This window comes from Zootoca vivipara, chromosome 5 (assembly GCF_963506605.1).
Source record: "Zootoca vivipara chromosome 5, rZooViv1.1, whole genome shotgun sequence".
NCBI lineage: Eukaryota > Metazoa > Chordata > Lepidosauria > Squamata > Lacertidae > Zootoca > Zootoca vivipara.
The window spans coordinates 14338634-14363417 of record NC_083280.1 but is presented as its reverse complement, the minus strand read 5'-3'; the positions used below and the strand labels follow the sequence as shown (position 1 = coordinate 14363417).

The following is a 24784-nucleotide window of genomic DNA, read 5'->3' as shown; positions in this document are numbered from 1 at the left end:
AGAGCTACTAGTACCTGGAGATGCTGGGGTCCTTCTGCATGCAGGACAGATGTTCTGCCAGTGAGCCACCACCCTTCACCAAAGGGACTGGCTGAGGTTGACTCACTGGAGCTGTTCTCCTGGTTCCAGGGTTTAAGGGCCAGAAGTATAAAGCAGCATCCTATGTTTCTGAGGAGAGGGAGGGGAGGGGAGAGGAGGGGAGGAAGGAAGGAAGGAAGGAAGGAAGGAAGGAAGGAAGAAGGGAGGGAGTGGGAGGGAGAGAGGAAGGAAGGAAAGAGGGGAGAGAAAGAAGTGTAGGAAATAAGGAAGAGAATAAAGAAGGAAAGAAAAAGAAAGAGGGAGAGAAGACGGAAAGGGAGAAAGAAGGAAGGAAGTAGAGGGAAAGAAAGAATAAGAATGAGGGAGAGGAAGAAAGTTGGGAAGGACGGAAGGAAGGAAGGAAGGAAGGAAGGAAGGAAGGAAGAAAAGAGGGAGCAGGAGGGAGAGAGGAAGGAAAGAGGTGAGAGAAAGAAGAGTAGGAAAGAAGGAATAAAGAAGGAAAGAAAAAGAAAGAGGGAGAGAAGACAGAGATAAAGAAGGAAGGAAGGAGAGGGAAAGAAAGAATAAGAACGAGAGAGAGGAAGAAAGAAAGGGAAGGGGGGGTCGTCGCCTTGATTCAGCGCCAGAAAAGAGCGCGGAGGGACCCAGGGGCAAAAAGCATTTCCCTGGCCCCAGCTGTTTGTCGGCGCTTTGTTGGCGCGGCGCTTCAGCAGCAAGGTCCCACTGCTGGGTCCCGCTGGCTGGGGCGCTCGGCGGGCCACATGATGAGGTCTGGCGGGCCGGATTTGGCCCCCGGGCCTTGTGTTTGACACCCGTGAAAAACTGTTAGGTGGATTTGTAGCTGGTTGACTGACCGAACCCAAAGAGTATTCATTAATGGTTTCTCATCATCCCGGGAAACAAGTTTCAAGTGGGGTGCCACAGGGTTCTGTGCCGGGCCTGTTGTTGTTCAACGTCTTTATAAATGACTTGGACAAAGGACTTGAGGGAATGCTCATCCAAACTTGGAGGGGTAGCTAATGCCATGGAATACAAAACTGGAGAACCGGTCCCAAACTAACAAAATGAGTTTCAATAGGGACAAATGTAAGGTTCTGCACTTAGGCAGGAATAACCAGATTGCACAGATATAGGATGGGGGACAAGTGGCTTATTAGCAGTACATGTGAAAAGGATCTAGGGGTCAGCCTGGTGTCCTCTACTAGTTGTGTAGACCTGTCCTATGTGCTGGGAAGCAATAGCCAAAGGCTTGCAGCCATTCTTTATTCTTCTGTGCATGACATGTTTTCATGCCATTTTTATAGAAGAGGCAACTTGCTAGCTCCGCTCCTGGCTGAAGGGTGTGTGCACTACTCCGTGCACCCGAGTGGCTACCCTGCGCCTGGGAGGGCACCCTCTCTGCCCTTCTCCCCTTGGGGAGCACGCCCACCCTGGGCAGCGGGGCATATGCTCTACCGCTGTCTCCCAGCCCTTCTGGAAGATGCCAGGGGTGAAACCCGGGACCTTTGGAATGGAAAGCAGTTGCTCTACCACCGAGCTGTGGCCCTCCCCCAAAACCTCGCACATGGAAAGCCCCTCCTTATGTTCCTATGCTTAGCTTAACTCTGGATTAGAAAAGACCTCTTGCAAGACCTCTCTGGTTGCGTTATATGCCTAACGCAAGGGGATGTTGCAGTGATCCAAATTCCCCACCAGGTTTGGATAAACAAGCCCATTCTGCATAAGAATCCAGTCAAGCATCCCGTGAAGGTTTTTATTCCTGTCAGATGAGACTAATGAAGTGCAGGAGCTTGTTGCTAAAAGATGAGCCGTACGGAGAGGACACCTCATTAATTTGAAGGCCGGCCTTTGTTGTCCCAGCTGTCAGACTCCTGCTATATTAATGTCCTCTCTTGCCATCTCTGGTGCAGGATGGGGGCCTCTTCCCCCCAGTAGGCCTAGCATGGCTGTTTGCTTTGAAGCCGCTTCATTTTCATTTTCTGCCGCCTTGCTGTTCTGAGTTTTTTGGTCTTTAAGAAACTATCTTCTAATTGGTATAAGAAGTCTTCTATTATTCCAACCTGTAGGCAAACATAAAAGGATATGGGCTGTCAAACAATGCGGCATCCGCCTGCTTGCAGATACGCAACATTTCTTTGTTAAATGGATTACTTTGCCTTCAGAAATGATGGCATTATTATTTAGATGTAAAATTCTACCTTGAAAGGCATATTTCACGCACATCCTGTGAGCTAGGTCTCTGCTATTTCCATTTTACAGATAGGCAGTGGCGCCGGAGCTGCGGCGCCCAATTTAGCGAAAACAAGAGTGAGCCCAAACAACAGAAAATAGTACTTTTCTTTGGAAACTTTATCCATGGGACTTGTCCTTGGAGACTGCACCCATGCGTCAAGACAGATGACCTAACTCCCTTGCATTCACATCTGCAAAAGGAGTGTCGTGTTCACCTAAACTGCTTTGGGTCCCAGGCTGGAAATGATGGGCTATGGGAATTTCTTCCCATTTTGTAGGATGTGGCATTGCCTCTGGACCCTATACTGACCTAGCTTTCTGGACGGAATAACTTAACAAGAGTGCCAAAAATAAATCCAAGCTAGAAGATTCCTCTAAACTACACATTAAAATTATATTGAAACTGGTTTAATAAATCATAGGAAGTATTGTTCAGAGAATATGTTTAACAGCTTCCGTATTAAAAATTTAAACGAGATTGAAATAATCTGTACTGGCTTTCTACAAATATTCTTGGGACTTGCAGCCATAGTGTGATGGAGACAGTGAATTCACAGGTAAAGATCCCTAGACTGTTGCAGAACTACATTTCCAAAGTGTCTTTCGTAGGAGGCCATGAGCAACAGACATGCTTGGAACCAGTTTAAATCTGTACAGCAGACATGCCTTTAGACCAACCTCCCCCAAAACGGTGCCCTTTAGATGTTTCGGATTATGTCTCCCATTATTCCTGACCATTGGCCATGTTAGATCCAACTGGTTACTAGTCCAAAACATCTGGAGAGCACTGGTCTGGGGAAGAATTTAGGACTGGCTTGGAATATTGGGTGTCGGCAATCTTGCATGCCTCTAGGCAGCAGAGGGCAGGGTTGTGACCAACAGGTAAGTCAGGGGAAAATACATTTTGTGTTTTCCAGAAAAACTCCCAAACTCCAGCCATCCCTCTCTGTCTCCTGCGTGATGTATCCATGAGAAACTAGCTTCTACCATGTAGGATTAGAATCCAACGCCATCCATCTAAATGCATGTAAACTATCAGTGCTAGTTAATGTGACAGGATGGGTGGTGGGAGACAGAACAGGGCGGTGAGACCGGGTAGCTCCATCTTCTGCTAACTCTGCTGCTATAAACCCAACTTTATTTTTAAAACCCTAGATGGTCTGTCTGCATTGGCTCGTGAGTGCAGTTCTTGCATGGTTTAAAAGGCAGGATCTCGCCACAAGTGTCTTCAGACCGGGGGCATTATGTGTGAAATGTTGTCTTTTGCCCACCTCTGCTCCCTTCTTAAGAAAATTGGGATAGCCTCCCTCATCTGACAAAGTTCAGGCACATGTGCTTACATGCAGGCACACGTAGGGGTCCTTTATGCGCCTTCTGTTGTTTTCCTCATGTGGGATAGACTGATGCAGCCGCCTTCATTCAACTTGTGCGCCATAGCAATGGGGAATTTATCAAAACACTGTCTTTTAACTGGCATTGAAAAACAGCCAGTTTAAAAGGAAGGCAAGCTGGGAAAATTAATCTTGAGCAAGTTTTCCTGATAAGAAAGAGAATACCGACAGAAGAGAAGCCAGCGCTTCCGGCTGAAAGCCAGCGTGGGGAGAAAAATGTGCATTCCACATTGCCATGGCAAGAACCATTTTTCTATTAAATCAGAATGAAGTTCTGAATAAATACATTTTCCTGAGATATATCATTCACCAGAGGGTTCAGTTTAAAAAAAAAAGAAAAAGGAAAAAAATACGGTAGGAAAAGGGGGTGGGGGAAAGGACGCGAAATGATAATTTTTGCAGACGCCATACATCTTCATCGAGATCAAACCAATAATTATATTAATAAGTGGCATGTTGAAATCCTTCCCCGTACCCTCATGCATCATGAACAGCTTTTAAAACAATTTAAAAGAGCATCTCTATATACGCAGATGTGGACTTCAACCAGGTGTCTTATATGAATGCCACACATACACGCTCACACTCACATAGTTGCAAATCGTCGTCGTTCATGTTTATTCATAGGCAGCGCCACTTTCTCAGAAATGCAAATCGCCCAATAGAGTGAGCACAAGATGGCTTGGAGCCTGTGATTAATTGTACGCCAAGCCACCCCCATCGCCTCATTTCTGAGATGCATGGGCACAGAAGTTATCTTCCCACTGTAATGCCCATTGTTTGGCTCCTTTTCTTTTTTAAAAAAGCTAAAATTAATATATCACTCTGACATCAACCTGGTGGAGCGTATATTCCCTCCTGCACTCTGTGTGGTCGCAACAGACTGGCTGAATATATGAATCAATTTTAATACCGTTTACTGTTATGTATAAGGATAGGACTAGCGCACCCATACGCATACAGCTTTCATGTAGCCCTGTCTGCCTTGTCAAACTAGCATGGCTTAAACAGCTCCATCATCATCAGCGTTTCCCAGAGGTTTGGGTGTTCCATCATACTCCAGTATCTGAAGGACCGCTTTTGCCCATCTGAACCAGCCTGTTTGTTTAAGATGTTCCCTGGAGGCAGGCACATTTCTAGGTAACCAGAAGACTTGAGGCCACAGGCCCAAGGCGCAACGTTGCCCCTGGGCCAATTAAAAGTGGCCGGGGGGGCTTTGTCTGCACTGTGCTTTCTAGTACAGGCATGTCCAACAGGTAGATCGTGATCTACCGGTAGATTACTGGATATCTGTGGTAGATCACCGGTAGATCAGTGGCTCCCCCCAAAGAAGCTAAAAAACTTTGGCTGCCCTAAGAAAAGCTCAACATCTTTGCCCTGCACCCCTAAAATGACCTGAACCACAAAAAACAGGGTTTTCCTTCCTAAAACAAAAAGCTCAACATCGCTTTCTTCCCTAAAGAAGCTCAACAACTTTTATGTGAACCCCCCAAAACAGGGCTTTCCTTCTTAAAAAAAAGCTCAACAACTTTGACCCCAAAAAGATCACTGCCAGTTTTTAACTTTGTGAGTAGATCACTGTCTCTGGAAGTTGGCCACCCGGGTTCTAGTACACCCAGCCCAAACTTGGATCTCCATCTGCTTACAATTCCCATCATCCCTGACCACCGGTCTTGCTAGCTAAGGATGATTGTTGCTAGCTGAGGAGTTATTGTTTCCATAACCCTACCCAGATGGGAAGGTAGCCTATCCAGGAGAAGGAAAACTCTGATCCCAAACCTCCTCCCTTCTTTGGGAGAAGAAAAGGTTAAGGAGTAAACCCTACACAAATCCAGAGTGGAGTCCCTAAGATGACTGGATGGCGCTTTCTATGCAACTCTTCCTTCCGGCATTTCCTGCAACCAGGGGGGTGGCAAACGTATTGCTCTGCTTTCCTTTGGACCACATCTGTGAGGCTGAGAGGGGGAGTCTTGCCATCTGGGGAGCCCAGGACCTCCATCCAGGCTTGTGCCCCGGGGTAGGTCACATCAGTGCTGCTAATGCAGCGGTTTGACTTCACCCCTGGAGGCGCATTCTGTTGTCTCTCGAGACAGACAGATGCCAACAACCCACACACATAATTCAGTTCCTATATTCATTTTTAAAGTTTTGCTGATTTTATCTGTGATTTAACGATGGTTATTCTATGCATACTTTTTTTTAAAAAAAACAGCTTTGTAGATTTTAGCTGTGTTTTATCATGTGCACCACTTCGAGGGCCCTTTGATTAAGCGGTGTGTGAATCTCTCTAAATAAAATAAAATAAAATAAGATGCGCTGAGTTCCAGTTCAACAGCTTGCACTTGCCATTTTGAGTATTACTTGGTCTCAGTTGAACCTGGAGTGACCCCCTACTCCTGCTCTGGACAGTGTTTTTAAATTGAAGCACAGAGACAGGGAACAAAGGCAAGAAAGAACTATCTCCCTCGGTAGCCTGCAGCCTAAACAGACAGATTTGCAGTTTTATGATGAAGGCTGGATCTGGAAGCAAGATAACATTGCTCCATCTGCAACCTGCTGCCTGAAGCAATGGCTTCATGATGCTCCACACTTAGGCTGGCCCTTCCACATCCCACCACATCTCTTGCTTTAGGATTCTCATTGTATGGGAAGAACATGATTGCTGTGGACCACTTTTCATGCGCAACACACTTTGGTACCTATAGGTGGAACGTGCAAAGCATCAGTTGGGTGTTTTGTTGCTGAGTCATGTCTTAGCTTCCTTCCTTCAATATAAACAACTTAGTTCTTTGGATAAAGGCCGGAGAAAGCTGGAATTCTGTGCCTGAATGATTAACTGGGTTATCCCACTGATAGTGCTATACCTCAGGTTGCTGCTGTAGTATGTTTATTCTAGGGGAGTATGCGCAGAAAGCCCATTCAGCATGCCAGCAGAGTGTACCAATGGAACAGAAAAGCACCAGACAGTTCTAGGTAGGGTCAGTGCCTTTGCTGACAGTATGAAGCAGTTCCACAGCTTATAGGTTACATGCAGTAGCAATATATGGTCTTTCCAGCAGCACAGAGTCTCCTTGCTGCGTTCCAAAATAGACCAGGCTCTGGCCATGAGCAAACTTGCTTTACACTTGCTGACTCACTCTTACATGCTTAACCAGTTGCAGGTGCAGGAAAAACACGCTCAAAATTAATCAGTACACCTAACTTAAGACTTTATTGTCCCTTTTCTCTGCAGGTATAAAACCCTTATACATTAACGTCACCAACAAAACACAAGGGGAAAACAGGCTTGCCCACACTTACTCCCACACTGTCCAGGCACGGTCTGCACTTTAAAGCTCTGTGTCTGAGCACTCTTTCTTTTTCTTTTTGCTCTGGAGCTTCCCTTGCAAAAAAACGCCCCCTCTTCAAGCTGAATCAGAGCAAACAGCAACCCATGGCAAACTCAAAATGCTATTTGTTGTGCTTCAGCTTCAAAGAACAAGTCTTTGTGGGGAAAACACTTGGGCCAAAAACCCAAGAGTGTTGGGACATGGAACTTGAAAGTGTGGACCTGTGCTTGGAAATAATGGTGTTAAACCTACGTGTGGCTAAACATTTAGTTATTCCATTTTTACCCACTTAACCAGATAAAGCTATCTATCTCAAATTTGATGAGATTTAACCCAGGTGGCTCTGTGGGTTAAACCACTGAGCCTAGGGCTTGCTGACCAGAAGGTCAGCGGTTCGAATCCCTGTGGCGGGGTGAGCTCTCGTTGCTTGGTCCCAGCTCCTGCCAACCTAGCAGTTCGAAAGCACGTCAAAATGCAAGTAGATAAATAGGAACCGCTACAGCAGGAAGGTAAACGGCGTTTCCATGTGCTGCTCTGGTTTGCCAGAAGCGGCTTTGTCATGCTGGCCACATGACCTGGAAGCTATACGCCGGCTCCCTCGGTCAATAATGCGAGATGAGCGCGCAACCCCAGAGTCGGTCACGACTGGACCTAATGGTCATGGGTCCCTTTACCTTTATGCTCACAGACCAGCTGACCTGCCTTGCAAATTCCACCCAAATCCGTCCCAAAATAGAAAAGTTATATATGTTTCTCTTAAAAAATCATCATCTAACTTGAGAAGGTGTGCAGGAAGGCATTATCCACTCTGGAGGGCTAGCCCTTTCTGCATATTTTAGTCGCTTCTGTCAAAAGAATAAATAAAAAGAGAGAGCCAACTTTTGATGACCCAGTAGTTCGGAACGATGTAAGTGGAGTTAGATGAACCCTGAGACAAATGGGGCGCCTCAAACACAGGTGGGCTGTATCCTGAAGGCCCAAACTGAATCCTGTGTACATCACTGATTTATTCTAGTTCTATCTGATCTGTCAGGAGGAGACTTCAGAACCATCATCTTCTGTTGTGCTGTGTAAAGGGTGGGGGGAACTGTTGACTGCATAATTGATTGTTATGTCACCACAACCGCTGATGATGTTCCTGCTGTAGCACTGGAGCCAATCAAGCTGTATAATTAAACTGTGTGTCACCGGTCCGTGCAGGCACCAAACTGGAACGGGATTAATCCACTTCCCATTACTTTCAGTGGGAAAGTTCGCTTCAGGTTAAGTACGCTTCAGGTTAAGTACGGACTTCCGGAACCAATTACACTCATACCTCAGGTTAAGTACGCTTCAGGTTGAGTACTCCGCGGACCCGTCTGGAACAGATTAGTCCACTTTCCATTACTTTCAATGGGAAAGTTCGCTTCAGATTAAGTATGCTTCAGTTTAAGTACAGATTTCCGGAACCAATTGTGTTTGTAAACCGAGGTACCACTGTGTGTGTGTGTGTGTGTGTGTGTGTGTGTGTGTGTGTGTGTGTGTGTGTATACAGTGCTAGCTGATGGCTTTCTGCCTGCACTTTTCATTCTAAAAAGCAAACGGGGTGGGAGAGAACACCAGCCCTTTCCCTCTCTTTGCCATTTCCAAGTTGCCAGTTCATCTGCTTTTTCTAAAAGAAAAAATAAGGCACAACGGTGCATCTCCTTGGGAAATGCTGGCTCCTTTTTTTTGTTTGCTTTGTTGAAAAGCATCTAAAGTGCGAGACCTGGATGTCAGGTTGAAGCGATGCAGTTGGCAGGTGGCAACCGAGGGGATATCAAAGAGCAAGTCTTCATTGAAGCTGCCAGGGCTGCTGTCACCAGAATTGGGCTGTTTCAGATGAAAGTGTTTCCTGGCTTTAAATTATTGGAGGTGCTGCTCAGAGGAAGAGCCTTTCGCCAGCAGAGATGCCCTTTGTGTTCCACTGCCCTCCGAGGTGTGTTTGAGGAGCACCTGAAACAGAACCTTCTTAATGGTGGCACCTTCGAGAGGCTCATTTAACCATTTGCCTTCCAGCCTTCAGAAAGGTAAATAAAATGCTGAACGAAAGCGTATGCTTTTCTGTTGATGTGCTTTTCTTGCTCTTTCTGCTTTTAGTGAGTAGCTGTTTCGTTTAAAAAGTATGTTGTTGTTATTTTTGAAAGTCAGGTTTGTGAGCTACTTTGGGTGCCCCATATGAGGACAAAAAACGACTGCTGGGATAGCTCAGCTGGAAGAACATGAGACACTTTTAGGGCTCAGCTAAATTGGCAAAGAAAAAAATGTTTTATATGCGTTGTTTATGCATTCTAACACTGTGACACCAGATGGCGCTGTGGAGTTCTGTTTTTGCTAACCCGATTTCTCATACAAAGTTTGCAACGCGTTTAACTGATACACTTCTTTGATGTGTCTAGATCCAGCCTTAATCTCAGGTTCATGGGTTTGAGCTCTACATTGGGCAAAAGATTCCTGAATTGCAGTGGGTTGGATCAGATGACCCTCGTGGTCCCTTCCAACTCTACAATGCTATGACACTATGATCTAGGGAGACTCAGGATCATTTTCCTACTTGGCTACGAACCTCATTGAGTGACCTGGGGCCAATCACTGCCTCTCAGTCAAGCCTACCTCATAGGGTTGTCGTGAAAATAAAATGGGGGTGCCGGGAGAAGATGTGTTTGCTTTATTGAGACCCTAGGAGGAAATATGGGTTTATTAATAGCTCTGGTTTTCCTCGGAAAGTTTTTCATTTGAGAACTCACAACTGCTGATTGATGTTTGGATTTTGCAAGTAAATGAAGTCTCTCTCTCTCTCTCTGTATACACACACACACACACAAGCTCATATAGGGCCAGGCCTTGGTGGTCAAATAAGCAACTCAGCTCACTTGGCTTTCTGTCAGCCCAGAGGAACAGATGGTTCTGCCTGGATGAGGCCTCAGGTAGATTTTGGCAGGCGAAGCCCACCTTCAGCAGCGAGGGCGTCCCTTTCCCACAAAACATCTGCTGGGTGCCAGGTTCTAAGTGCCGTGGCAGCTTCAACAAGAAATAAAAAGTGAGGTTTTTTTATGGAATGAAATATGTAAACAGATAATAGGCTCGGTGCAGTTTATTCCTTGTGCTATTTAATTTGATATTAAATCCAATTCGTTTTACGCCGTCCATAAATTTTCCCGGGCGCTTCAGATTTTTTAGCACTGACAGCTCGTAACTGCACTGCAGACATTGTCATTTTTCGAAGCCAGAGGTTGATCTCGAAGGGCTCGTGGGAAGCGCTCGGTGCCAGGAATGCGAGAGGGAAGCCGTATGTGGCGCAAATAGACGGGTCAGGCATTAGAGACTCATCACAGAAAGATCACCGGGGCAATTCTAAAGGTTAAAATGGCCGCCTTTTAATGGCCGCGACACCCCAGCCCTTTTAAAATGATGCTGACTGCGGCTTCTGTGTGGAAAGAACGAAGACTTGTTTGCATTTGCCGTGTCCTTACAAGATTTGCTTGATGGTTACGTATAAAGGCTAGAAGCCTAGCAACGGATGGAGGGGCAAGATCTAATCCCAATGAGATCAACTTCGCCCATCTATGGTATGTGCTGTCTGCTGCTTCTGTTCTGCCTACTTATCTGAAGATGTGAACATTATGTGCTATGCATCTTGACCTCACAGGGCCATGAAAACCAAGTCAAAGCCATTGGAAGCCAAGACTTATTCACTGCCAGCTGCCACCTTCCAACTTGGGCAGACACCCTCTCTCAGCTGAGAGGGTGCAAGGTGAGGATATGCAAAGCAGTTGGGGTGATTGTGAAACCAGGAGAGCCGGTTTTGAAGCTGGGCAACTGTTTTTTGCTCGAGATGTTCCCTGCATACCTGCCAAGTCCCGGACTCCAGAATCCGGGACCGGCAGCTGCGTGACACCAGAAGTTGCGTAGACGCAACTTCCGGTGTCGCTTTGCCCATCTATGGGCACCAAATATGGCCGCTGCTGGCTTCGAAAGTCGCGTCTACGCATGTCCGGACATGTGTAGACGCGACTTTCGAAGCCGGCGTTGGCCATTTTTGGTGCCCATAGATGGGCAGATCAGAAAAAAAATGGCCGCTGGCAGGAGAATATAAGGGAGAATAACGGGAGACGACGTGATACGGGGGACCGCCGGGAAAAGGTAAGAAAAAACGGGGGTTTTTCGGGGAAAACGGGGTACTTGGAAGCTATAGTTCCCTGCTTCTGATGTCAAGGTTGCTTAGAAAACACCCTGGCTACTGATGGAAAGGAGCTAGAAGTAACGGCCCTCAAAAGCAAGCGTTGATTTCTTTCTTTGTTACTTGCTCGCAAGAAATCTTTTCGTTACCTAGATCCCCAAGGCATGCGTTTTATCAGAAGGTTGTGACTGAAGCGTATTTATATTCCATTTTATACCCCACCTTCTTTTCTGCAGAGATGGCATGCACCTGTACCTTCCTGCTTTCTGTGCAACACCAAAGAAACCTTAAAGCACTTTTCATCCTCATGCACTGGGAGAAGATGAAAGGTATAATTCACTTTGTAAATGGCTGGATGGCCGACAAGTCAATTATTCGGCATTATATGTTAATTCTAAATTGACTACAGAAAAGGAGATGGCCTATGGTTCATTTAGCCACAGAGGAAAGGAGCAGTGCACATTTGACAAAAAAAAAAGCTATTATATTAGTCTGCGATAATGTGGGGGAAATTACAAACAGTTAAGTATTTTCTCTGCATTTATTAAAAACGCTGTCGGGCGGCAATGAAGTCTCTTTTCACAAGGTAAGTGGATTAAGTTGAGGACACCGAACTGTGCAATTGCTCCTCAATCAGCAAGATGGATTTTTTAAAAATAAAATAAAAAAACTTGAGAGGGGATGTTTTTATTCAGAAATATCTCTCCACCTGTCTATGCTCTCCACCCGTGGGAAGCAATATTAGATGGAATAAGTTCCTAACTCTGCCTCGAGATAAGAAGCAACATTTATGTCTGAAATGCATAAAGATTTCTCAGGTCAAGACTAAATCTTGCAAGCATCTTGCAAAGGGCCTAGATGGTTTGCTAGTATATAAAAGGGGGGGGGAGCAAGGTTGGCGCAGACTGCCAGTAAAAAAGAAGAAGACCCAAGACATAGCGATGCTACAGACTTAAAGTGATCTCTCATTCCATTTTCCCAGAGAAACCTGAGAAATGTAGTCCTGCGGTGGAGCTGGGGAGAGCAGGGTTGGCTCAAGATGGTTTGCTGGCCTAGGCGAAGGAAAAGAGGACAACCTGTCCTCCCAAGTTCAGAAGCTGATTGGCTGGCAGTTAGACCTTGCATCCTGGGACAGTCAGTATCCTGGGACAGTCAGCATCTTTCACAGCACCTGAGGCCAGCAGGCTAGTTTAGGAGGTGCAAGAAAAGCTGAGTGGCACACATGGCTTTGATCTCCGGCAGAAGGGAGTGCCTGGGAGGCTGTTGCTGCCGCCCTCCTCCCCACTATGTGATTTCATCTGCCTAAAGGTAGGGCCAGCCCTGGGGCAGAGGAATGCAGATCTTTTAGAAAATGCTGAATACCTTGCTAAACTGCAACCCCTCCCCGCCCAAAGTTCCCGTCGCTACAGTGACATCTACAGACACTGCATAGATTACAACAGGCCTCACTAACCTGGGTCATGCATATGCTTCGGACTACAACTCCCATGAGGCAGCAGCTGTGCGTTGTGGTCCAAAACGTTTGGAGGGCACCGGCTTGGTGAAGGCTGTATCGATGCACACAGTTTTATTCTGCTATCAAAAACCATGAAACTTTGGAGATCGTCTAAAAGCCACAATGGTGAATAGGAATATTTGCAGCTAACAACGTTCTATTCTATGTGCAATAGCAGATTCCTGTCACTCCGAACTTTCAAAATTTTGCGAAACATTTTAAAAAATGGTGTGACTACCGGTACCCATATTTATTATTATGCTTAAAAAGCAGAGACATCACCTTGCCTACAAAGGTCCGTATAGTTAAAGCTATGGTTTTCCCAGTAGTGATGTATGGAAGTGAGAGCTGGACCATAAAGAAGGCTGATCGCCGAAGAATTGATGCTTTTGAATTATGGTGCTGGAGGAGACTCCTGAGAGTCCCATGGACTGCAAGAAGATAAAACCTATCCATTCTGAAGGAAATCAGCCCTGAGTGCTCACTGGAAGGACAGATCGTGAAGCTGAGGCTCCCATACTTTGGCCACCTCATGAGAAGAGAAGAATCCTTGGAAAAGACCCTGATGTTGGGAAAGATTGAGGGCACTAGGAGAAGGGGACGACAGAGGACGAGATGGTTGGACAGTGTTCTCGAAGCTACGAACATGAGTCTGACCAAACTGCGGGAGGCAGTGCAAGACAGGAGTGCCTGGCGTGCTATGGTCCATGGGGTCACGAAGAGTTGGACACGACTAAACGACTAAACAACAACAACAACAATTTCCTTTAAATTGCATATAAGAACAGAAGACGAGCCCTGTTGGATCCGTCCAATGGCCCATCTAGTCCAGCATTCTTCTCTGTTAGCGGCCGGCCAGATGCCTGTGGAAAACCTGCATGCAGGACCTGAGTCTCACACAATACTCAGGCTGAATGTTCGCTGGAGACCCCTCTCTCTTCTCACTGTCAAATGTCATTTTTCGCACTCAGCTGGGGGGAAGACAATTGAATATGCATACAACTCCTTTTTTAAAAAAACCCATCAGCATTTGACATCAGAAGCAGTATGCGGAGATTTCAAGTGTCTGAAATTGGAAAGCAGAAACAAAAAAACACTACATTGGATTCACTTGCGGTGCGACACACTCTTGTCTTTCTGCATCTGGGATTGTCCTTTCATGTTTTGTGAGAGGGAGATAACCCCTGAAGGAAAAGAAAGTCGTCTCTGAAGCCTGCTGCTGTGCTATCCGAGACAGGAAGCTTCGAAGGAAAAAGAAGATGAAGAAGTTCTGGCTGTTTCTCGATGGCTTTTCCTTGAAGTTTCCTTAGAACACCAGAAGGATCCTGCTGGATAGGAACAAAGTCCTGCACTCTGTTTTCACGGTGACCAATCAGATGCCCACAGGAAGGCAACCAACAGGAGCTAATCGCATGTCTCGGTGTGTCTGGCTGTTAACCAGAAGGTTGGTGGTTTGAGTCCACCCAGGAATGGGCCTGGACAGGATTCCTGCATTGCAGGGGGTTGAACTGGACGACCCTATGAATCTACATACCTTCCAACATATCCCCAATGAAAATAAGGACTTTCTATTTAATGATGATGATGATAATAATAATAATAATAATAATAATAATAATAATAATAATAATAATATCCCACATCCCAAACCATTATGAAAGCTCTTTGGCCTTTTAGTACAAATTTCTGTTGGTTCCATACGCACATTTATTTTTTGGTATGCAGCTTTGACAAATATATACGAGCGATTTCCCCTAACCTAATGCATTCTTTTTCTCATTCTGTTTTCTCAAATACATCCATTTGTACGCACACTTTACTATATGCCATTTTGTACGCATTTGTTTGCTCGGAGAACCACTCCGCAAAATTTTGAAAGCTGCATGTTTCAAAGGAAGGTTTTGTTCCAGTTTGCCTATTGTTTCGGGAAGTGTGCATTGGTTGGGTTTCCCTTTAAATGTGGACGGACCTGAATTTCTTCCCCCAGCCCCGAAAGCTGCAACATCTGCCTTCCTTAGCGATGAAGAAAAGGGTGCTGCCGATGTTCACGGTGTTTCTAGCATGCCCTCTGGCAGTTCAGGGAAGAAAAACGGCACATGCTCTTTTCATACCAAGGAATGATCAAGTTGGGAGCCAGCCTCATCCCTTCCACTATTACACTGCCTGGCTTTTATTTTTTTGGCTATATTTCTTTACCATGCAATTGTGAGCCCTGCTCTGATTTAAATGCCAAGAGGGTGACGGCTCCTTTGGCTCACAATATACTAGGATAATAGAACCGTCCTGCTGTATATTATGAACAGTTCAATATATAGAGCCGGCTGCACCCCAGAGATCTTGTCTCTTGGTTTAATGTGGGCCTGGTGAACCTTGTTCCTGCTGAGGGCCACACTCCCTTGGCAGTAATCTCATGGGGGCCGCATGCCAGCGATGGGCAGGGCCAGAGCCATCCGGCTTTTCCAATATCACCCCCTCCCCACTGTTTCTCACACAAGAATTTCAAGAGACTTCCCCAATCTTCTCTTCTCGGCAACAGTTGATGAATAATTGTCCCCATCTGGCCTGCAGCGATGCAGCCATAAAGATGATGAGGAGAGCCAAGGACCTCAGGGAGGAATTCGATGTGGTGTTAAGGAGAGTATTCTGTCAGTGCGCACATTTCAGATTGCCAGATGGAACGATCTCCCCTCTTTGTGTGCTGTTCTGGGGTTCCCTTCACCCCCCAGGCCAATTTGGGGCTGGTTTGGGGGGCACACGAGAGTAGAAGGAGAGGGGACAAAAAGCCCTGTTGCACTAGCAGAAAACCTTGTGTTGGCTTCCAGCAGCGGGACTCATTAGTTGAATCTTGCTCTCAGCATTTTTCTGTCTAACAGCACTTCTGGACTCTTACGATTTCTATATGGGTTTCAATTCCCCACTGGCAAATTAAGGTTATAGAATCAAAGTCGATTTGTTGCTATTGCACACCAAGCCCACTTTCCTCCCTGCCACCATTGACTTTTTGCATTAAGGAAATTGATGGAGAAATGCACTGGGAAGCATGGGATAACATTTACTTGATGCAACAAATCAGAATGAACGCTCAGTAAATATCCAATGCCATCTAACCTCCCTGTAAACCTTGTGCAAACAAATCAGGATGAATGCTCACTAAGCAGATCATCTGGGAGTGGCCTCAATTCCTGCCCAAGCTGCTAGGAGGAACTCAGCCAAAGTAATACAGGCACCTGTATCAAGCTTGCGTTCTCACCCCCCACCCCCGTGGGGATCTCTTAGCATCTTTAGTGAGGTGCATTTTTGATCAGGAAGTTGTCCACTTCAATGTAAAAACAAAACAAAAACCCAGCCTCCAAACAGGATTTTCCCCACATCACATCTCTTCTGGCTCCCTAAACCAGTGGTTTTCAACCAGTGTGCCATGGCACCCTGGGGTGCCTTGAATGATAGTCAGGGGTGCTGCAGGCAACCCCGGCCTCTGTCCCTCTTTCCTTCCATCCCTCCTCTGATGCCCTCTCGCAGCTCTGCCTCCCAAAGGCTGCTTATTGCCGCAGCCCTGGCTATAAGCCCCACAGGTGAATGGCGCCTCTGGGAGGCACCTCTCTTTGGAGTGGGGGTGGCGACTCAGAGACCAGTGACGGCAGTAGCAGCTGCCCAGAGGACTCCCAAGGAGAGGAGAGAGAAGAGGAGAGGAGGCTGAGGGAACACTCCACAAGGGAGAGTGTTCAAAAAAGGGTGAGAGGCTGCCAGCTCTGCAAGCAGGGGGTGACATAACTGGGCTCCTGAGCCCCACAGGAGTGCCGCAGAAAGCATGTAGTTCAGGCATAGGCAACCTTGGCTCTCCAGATGTTTTGGAACTACAACTCCCATGAACCCTGACCACTGGCCTGGTTAGCTAGGGATCATGGGAGTTGTCGTTCCAAAACATGGCCAAGGTTGCCTATGCCTGATGTAGTTGGTTAAGGGAGCCGTGGACTCAAAAAGGTTGAAAACCTCTGCCCTAAACATCTTACTACTGGCTGTTAAGTAAAAGCATTTGAAATGAACTGGGCCAAGTCTCTGCAGCAGGACGATTAGCGTAACAACCTGGGCTCTGTCTATGAAGGAGTTGAAATGCTGCAGCATGCTGTTCCAGACTTGATGCTTCCCAATATGCAGCAGTGCTTTGTCGCTACTAAACAGTTAAGGAAAGCCACTTTGGATGCTTAGCTGCTGGGGGAATGCTAGTTCGCTAAATGAACTGCTCGGATGCCTCCTACCGTGTCCCACAGAGAACCGTCTGCTGCCTTGCTATGTGTCTGTCTCTCCTTGCGTCTGTGGGTACACATGGCAGTCGAACCATTTAGGGGCCGGCTCTACCATTAGGCTGAACTAATGTGGCAATCACCAACCTGTTGATTATGGCTGCAGCGAAAGGTCCGTGAGTTGTTAGCTGTTCAGTTTGTTGTTACTTTACTTTTGCAGCTGCGACAGGAGAGAGGGGCATGTGGCCTTTCCTGTCTCAAGAGCCAAAATACAGTGGTGCCTCGCTAGACGAATTTAATTCATTCTGTGAGTCAATTCATTTTGCGAAAAATTCGTCTAGCGGTTCCCATAGGAATGCATTGAATATATCCTATATAATAAAGTGCAAGTGTCTCTGCGTCCAGTATTCCCTGTGTCCCTGGGTTTGCGCTACTGCGCATGTGCCCCATAGACACAGAGATCGGAAGCAGAGACTTGGAACGCACACTCGCGCGTGCGCTCTCCCCCCCCAGCCCTCTGCCAACCGCCGCTCCCGGCCAGACAAGCGCCTCACTGCGTGAGGAGGAGGCTGCTTCCTTTGCTGCCATCGCAGAAAGAGGCCGAATTGCGGCCTTCTCCTGGGCGCCCGCTGGCCTGCTGACCTCAGCGGAGCACCCCGACGAAGCGGGGGCCGTGGGAGGGGCCAGCCAGCCCCCCCACGCGCCACCGCCGCAGAAAGAGGCCGAATCGCACTGTCAGGCGGGGGGAGGGAGAAGCGGAGGATCGGATCAGTCCTCAGCTTGTGCTGGAGAAGCAAGGAGTGGCCACACAGGTGAAGACCTCAGCTTGTGCTGGAGAGGCAAGGAGTGGTCACTCAGGTGAGGCCACTTGATATCTCACTGCACCTGGTGGCAGGAGCTGGGAGGGATAAAAGCCCAGCATTTCCCTCCAGCTCTTTGCCACAGCAACGCTATCCCTGCCTGGTTGCATCTGGCCTCCTGCTCCTTGGACCCTCGCCTTGTCGATGCCTTGCTCCTCGACCCTTGGACCTTCGCCTTGCTTCTTGTTCCTTGGACCCTCGCCTTGTCGTCGCCTTGCTCCTTGTTCCTTGGACCTCCGCCTTGCTTCTTGTTCCTTGGACCTTCGCCTTGCTTCTTGTTCCTTGGACCTTCGCCTTGCTCCTTGCTCCTGGGACCCTTGCTTTGCCTTCGCCTTGCTCCTCGACCCTCGGACCTTCGCCTTGCTTCTTGTTCCTTGGACCCTCACCTTGTCGACGCCTTGCTCCTCGACCCTTGGACCTTCGCCTTGCTTCCTGTTCCTTGGACCTTCGCCTTGCTTCTTGTTCCTTGATCCTTCGCCTTGCTCCTTGCTCCTGGGACCCTTGCTTTGCCTTTGCCTTGCTCCTCGACCCTTGGACCTTCGCCTTGCTTCTTGTTCATTGAGCCTTCACCTTGCTTCTTGTTCCTTGAGCCTTCGCCTTGCTTCTTGCCCCGTGGACCTTCGTGTCTGCCTTGCTCCTTGACCCTGCAACTGCCTGCTGCTGGACCCTCAGCCCTGCACCTGTTCCTGCTTCTTCACCACCATCTTGCCTCTGGTCCTGACGCCCGCCGACCGGACCGTGACACCTGCCGCCAACAGGAAGGACAGGTCTCGGGGTTCGGAGAAGCGCTCGAACCCCGGGATGTTCTAGCGCCCGTTTACTTAACGGGCTGAATTACACTAGTATATATATATATATTGCCCATAGGAATGCATTAATTGAATTTCAATGCATTCCTATGGGAAACCGTGATTTGCTAGATGAATTTTTCACAAAACGAATTCGTCTTGCGAATTCGTCTCCACTCGAAAAATCTCTTCGTTAAGCAAAAAATTTGTCTTACAGGGCATTCGTCTAGCGAGGCACCACTGTAACTCGTTGGACCTTTGGCAACCTGCACCTTGGCTTTCCATGTGGTTGGAAGGCAGCTCATTTAGGGCAGCAAAATGCCTTGGGACAACCCTGTAGAAGACCAGAAAAGTGCAGGGAGGGAAAAGAATCCCCTCCAGTCCATCCTGAAATCTCCCACTACGTTGGGCCAATGGTTGCACATGTCCCCCATGTCACTGGACTATCCCTTGTAGCCATGGGCTGACCTAGGTTCTGCTGAGATGAGTGATGCAAGAGCCAATAGCCAACTCCTGCCTTCCCTTAAGCCCTCTGGCTTCCTGGTGGCTAGTTTGGGAGTCTTGATTGCCTGGCCTTGCTCCACCTTGGATCTCAAATCTGTCCTGGGGGAGGGGGTTGCTGTGGGCCCATAAGAAGCAGACCCTGTGATGTGCTTCTTCTGAAATCCACCCCCCAGGCTTGGTAGGCTCAGAGGGCTGGTGGAGCTCACTCCTCTGCTGCTGTAACCATTGTGGGGGCAATTTTGTGGCTTGGTTTGAAAGGAAGCCACAGTCATTTCAGAGGCTTGTCAGGTTTACGTCTCCTCTACACTGAAATGATCGCAGCGGCTACAAGAGGCTGTCCTTCTTTTACTTCTCTTTTGGTGTGTGTGTGTGAGAGAGAGAGAGAGAGAGAGTGAGAGAGAGAGGGAGGGAGGGAGGGAAGGAGGGAGAGAGAGGGAGAGGGAGAAAAGGAAGCACCCGCCTTTCATTGAAATACACTGCCTGGGTTCTTTCTATCTGCACAAATCATACTGGTACAGTAAGTGCCGGAGGTAGTTTCTTGGGGGTTTGGTGATATCCAAACCAGTTTGCAACTTGAATCTGCAATTACCGCTCGGAATTAACATAGAATTGATGTTGAGAGGAAAATGGCATGTTAATGCTTTAAGCGTTTTGCTGCAGCAACATGGGGATTTATCCAGATAAGCGTCTTCCTCTCTTAACGTTATCAGTAGAAAGTTAGTTGAATAGTATCCCAGAGTGCTTTGCAAGGCACCGTTTAGCCTCAAGGTGCTCGGTTCGTTTCTCTACAGCTTCTGTCTTTATTCTCCTAACCCACTTGAAGCAGTTTTAACAGGACAGGGAACCCGTCCACTGCCGTTCACACTGTTGGCTGATCCTCGCAGCACTGCATGCCTACTGTTAAGGGCAGGGCCAGCCCAAGATATTTTGCTGCCTGAGGTGAAAGAGAATATGGCGCCCTCCCATATGGCGCCCTCAACCTGTTTATTGAGCATCCATCCTGATTTGCTTGCACAAAACATACTCAGAGGTTAGGTTATATCTCTTCACATCTGAAGATTTGTTCTGACAAGCTTGCAGGGTGGTTATACAACAATGAGCATCCATCCTGATTTGCTTGCGGGGTGTTTATACGCTAGTCATTCTTTGCAGTCCAATCCCAGTAGGAAAGAGACTCCGGCACTTATCGGATGTGACTCCATAAACTAAGTACAGCTTCTGTGCATGCAAGATGCCAGCAGCCACTCTTGCTAAAGTAGATGTAAGAGATAAACCCCAGAATAGTTCCTGCAGAGGTGTGGAGCTATACACAATCCCCACTATATCAGACCTGGTTCACAAGCTATGCATTTTGGTTAGGAAATATTTTATGGCTGCAGCCCAGGGGGCAGAGTCCACACAGACTGCTTCATCCATTATACATGCATGCCTAGCCTCACTGTTTTCAAGGAAGGGGTGCCATAGCTGGCTAGATATTTAGGATCTTCATTCCCGTCCCCCCCCATCCACTAGAGTGATTTCCTAGGGTTCTGAGCTGTAACCTACATGTGGAAGTTGTGGCCAATTAACATCCAATTTCCTGTTGTTGCTTTCAGCCCAGGCACATGGATATTGGGGGGGGGGGGGAGAGAGAGAGAGAGAGAATATGACAATTCCAGGAATTCATAAAATGCAACAAGTGGTCAAAACAAATCAAAATCCGCAGGAGCTCCAAGCCCTTAGCTGAAGCATAATTTTCACCTGCAAGGATCAAGTGCTTTTCTACTTTGATTTCTTTCACCTTAAAAATAAATGTCGTTTTCTTTTTCTTAATCTTAAAAGAAGTGGAAAAGCAAATTTTTTTTTGTTGTTAAAAAAAACACACATGTAACTCTTTCCAACTCTTTTCACATTTGCACACTCCTCCCCGTCCGCTTAGGTGTGTGTGTGTGTCTTCTTTTTTGCTTGTCCAGCACAGCCTCACAGCTAAAGATGCTTTAAGCCTGGCATCCTCAAACTTTGGCCCTCCAGATGTTTTGGACTACAATTCCCATCATCCCTGACCACTGGTCCTGTTAGCTAGGGATCATGGGAGTTGTAGGCCAAAACATCTGGAGGGCCGCAGTTTGGGGATGCCTGCTTTAAGCCTCTCCATGTCTTTGGACCTAACACGGCTGTGCCTTGTGTTCATCACTGGGGACTCATCCAGCAGTTTGGAATGAGAAACCGCTTTCGGACTACTGCCAGAAGTTAGCCCGTTTTTAAACATGGATGTTAATAATTGCATGACACTAAAAACCAGCAGCCCGAGGCACCCACCTCACTAACTGACCGTAGGACTGGCCCCAATGAGTTGCCTAATAATTACAGGATGCATTTCCCTCCACTTCTGCCAAGAAAACAAATTGCAAGGGTCTAGTGGGATGGATGGGAACAGGAAAGTCACGCTGGGCAGGTGGTAGGAATAACAAGGTGTCTGGCGGGGGCTTGCACAGCACTCACAGCTTAACAGGGTCAACTATTCATAGTGGCCGATGAGCGGAACGGCCTTGCTTGCAGCAAAAGCAACACACCAGAAACCCAAACCAATTTTTTGTTCTCTCTTCCTCCTTTATATGTTAACAAGGAAAGGATAGGAGGGAGGGGAGGCGACGGTACTAAATGAAGATGTCTCTTGTTTGAAAAGCCATCTACGCACGAGATATTTGCCCTGATGGATCACTTAGTCATAGAATTGTGGAATTGGAAGGGGGGCATCTGTTCCAACCACCTGCAATGCAGGAATGTGAGCTAAAGCATCCATGACAAATGGGCATCCAACCTCTGCTTATAAACCTCCAAGGAAGGTTGCTTTCACCAAGGCCGACAAGCTGGACCTTAGTACAACAGCTCTCCAATTGGAGCGCTCGCAGGCCAGTGTTTCCCAGTTGTCAGTGTTTATACTACATTTTTTAAGATTTGCCTTGAGACAGTCTTTAAACCTCTTTTGTTGACCACCAGCATTGCACTTTCCATTTTTAAGTTTGGAATAGATTAGTTGCTTTGGAAGACGATCATCAGGCATCCGCACAACATGACCAGTCCAACGAAGTTGATGTTGAAGAATCATTGCTTCAACACTGGTGATCTTTGCTTCTTCCAGGACACTGGCATTAGTTCGCGCCTGTCTTCCCAAGTGATGTGTAAAGGTGCCGTGGGGTTTGAAGACACTCGAACTCAGGACGCAAGGGAGAAACGTGCTAAGAGGAAGGCACGCTTGGCAAACCCTCACCATTACCAACTCCCACTGGGAAACCTATGTCCCCTCTGTGGCAGGACAAGTGGATCCAGAACCGGCCTCCACAGTCACTTACGGACCCACTTTTAGAACCGTGTTTATGGAAGACAATCTTACTCAGCTACGAGTGATCGCCAAAGAAGAAGAAGACGACGACGATGATGACGACAACAACAGCTGCAGCAGCCGCAGCAGCCGCAGCAGCCGCAGCTGCAGTGTTTCCCCTATTTGCAGTTGCCAGCAACTAGTATTCCAAGGCATACAAACAGGGCCGGCTCACCCACAAGGCAGACTGAGGCAGCCACCTCGGGCGACGGAATCCTGTGGGGTGGAGCGGCCACCACAGAACCAAGGAGAGGTGGTGCTGGCTCCCGGTGAGATCTTGCATGAGAGTTGTAGGAGATCTTGTGAAATCTCACCGGAAGACATGGCCATGTGACCCCAGTGGGGGGGGGAGGGGGAGGTTGTGGTAGCACCTTCCCGTTTTGCCTCAGGCAGTGAAATGGAACAGGCCACTCCTGCCTACAGTGGAGTAGGAATCTAGGTACAGTACTGTGCTTTGTAGCCACCGATTAACTTTTCCTCCATGAATTTGGCCAGTCCTCTTTTAAAGCCGTCGCTAGATCTTGTAGGATTGAGTTCCACAGACAAGCTGCATGCAGCAAAACATTGCACACATGGGGGCAAAAACAGGAATGAGAAGAAAAGGGTGGCCTGTAGCAGGAATTCTGTTGCCTCTCCCCCCACTTTTCTAACCATTTGGTATACTGCTGCTGTATCCGCCATTCTGCTGCTTCCGAGCAGAAAGGCTGAATGTTTTCCATTAAGCACAACATCTGCTTCTTTTGCAACAGCCAAACTTCACTGCTGGGGACGATGGTATTGGCACTCTTCATTTAACACTAATTGCACAGGCTTAAATTGTGGTTATTTTCCAACATGTGTAAATTAACACTGCAGCAATAAAGACAAAAGAGTGAACCTGGATTTGAAATTGTGGGAATTTTTTTCCCCCTGAGGGGAGGGAGGAACAGGTGGCAGAGAGGTGTGTATTCATGCATGCATGTGATGATGTCAGAGTCCACTGGAATCAATTTGACTGCCTAAAGGCACAAAGTGCTAAGCACATGTGTGTGTTTCAGCCAAATTAACTGTTAAGAATCAGCAACGGCAACAACAACAACAGTTAGGAAACCCAATGTCTGAATGCTTCCCCTGTCTCTCCACAAATGGAAGTACTAGAGAAATTGTTGTTGAGGGCTGTTGATGACAAGATTGCATATCATTGCATATACTGAGGTGCCAGGTGAAAGCATTACTCCAGAGGTGGATTTAGGACAGAACGGCTGGTTCCCTCCTACTGGGTGCTGAGCTTAGGGGGTGCTGCAACAATGACATAGTGAAGGAAGCAGAACGGAAGGCAGGTGGGGGGCGATTTTGGCCAGGCACAGGCTCTGCTGAAATTTGAAAGTCCATCAGATCCTAATCCTGCTTTGTTTCTTCTGGAACAGCAGCTGCTTCTTCTGCCTGCAGGTCCGGCTGTTGAGTGGAGTCCTCTTCAAGTGCTCAGAGCAAATCTGTGTGAGCTTAGGGAGGGGCAATGGTGGAGCTTCATGCTCCGGCACCGGGGTGGGGGTGGAGAGCAGGCATGGGCGTGGCTGGCGTGCGTCCTAGGGGCACACGTCCCGGGGGCGTGCCCTGCTGCCCACAGGGGTGTGGCGCCCAGCGCGGGCAGGGGGGCAGCCACAATGGCACCCCACCAGGATCACGCTGCTGGGGGCAGTGCACTCTCCCTGCCCCCTCTTCCTCCGCCAGTGTGGCAGGGTGCACACACACACAAGCCCTGCCCCATCCCTGCTTGTGGCAGTTTCAGTTCAAGCCTTCATGCTTAAAGAGGGAAGGTCTGCAGGGATTCCGAGCATGTTCAGCTCAACACACTTGGAATCCTAACTGTTGCATTCATGTGCTATTCACTGCTCTGCATGCAGAGCGCCCCATGTAGAGTTGGGAATGTCCTCAGTCTGCAATCCTAGAGAGCTGGTGCCAGCCAGTGTAGACCAGCGGTTCTCAAACTTTTTTCTCTGGGCTACACTTTCTGAATAAAAAGTTGCCTGCGCTACACGGAGCTTTTTGTTGATAAGGAAACAAATAGAAAAGAACTCCTAGCTGTGCTTGGTTTATAAAACAGACCGCAACTACTTTATAATAGGCTCACGGGACACCCAGAAAGTATGAAACAGTGCAGCTACATAAGAACATGAACCATTCCCAGAAGATTGTAAATGAGCCTCTTACATAAGGACACACACCTTAAGAATGTATACAAATGAGAGGGGTGAGCTTGCAGTTCTACTTAGTGCTCTTGCTCTCATTTCAAAAATATATCTATCCATATTCTGCACTTTTTAGAAATATGCTGTAATGTGCTATACAGTACTATATTGAATGTAT

The 24784-nt window shown here is 47.6% G+C and overlaps 1 protein-coding gene across 1 annotated transcript in view; it reads right to left on the bottom strand.

Annotated features, from left to right (window-relative positions):
* Positions 1–1976: 1976 nt before the first annotated feature.
* Positions 1977–24784, bottom strand: part of SPATA16 (spermatogenesis associated 16) — a 138367-nt gene continuing 115559 nt past the window's right edge. The window contains exon 10 of the mRNA XM_035133809.2: positions 1977–2099. Within this exon, the coding sequence (XP_034989700.2) occupies positions 1977–2099 (123 nt within the window). The remainder of the gene's footprint in view (positions 2100–24784) is intronic.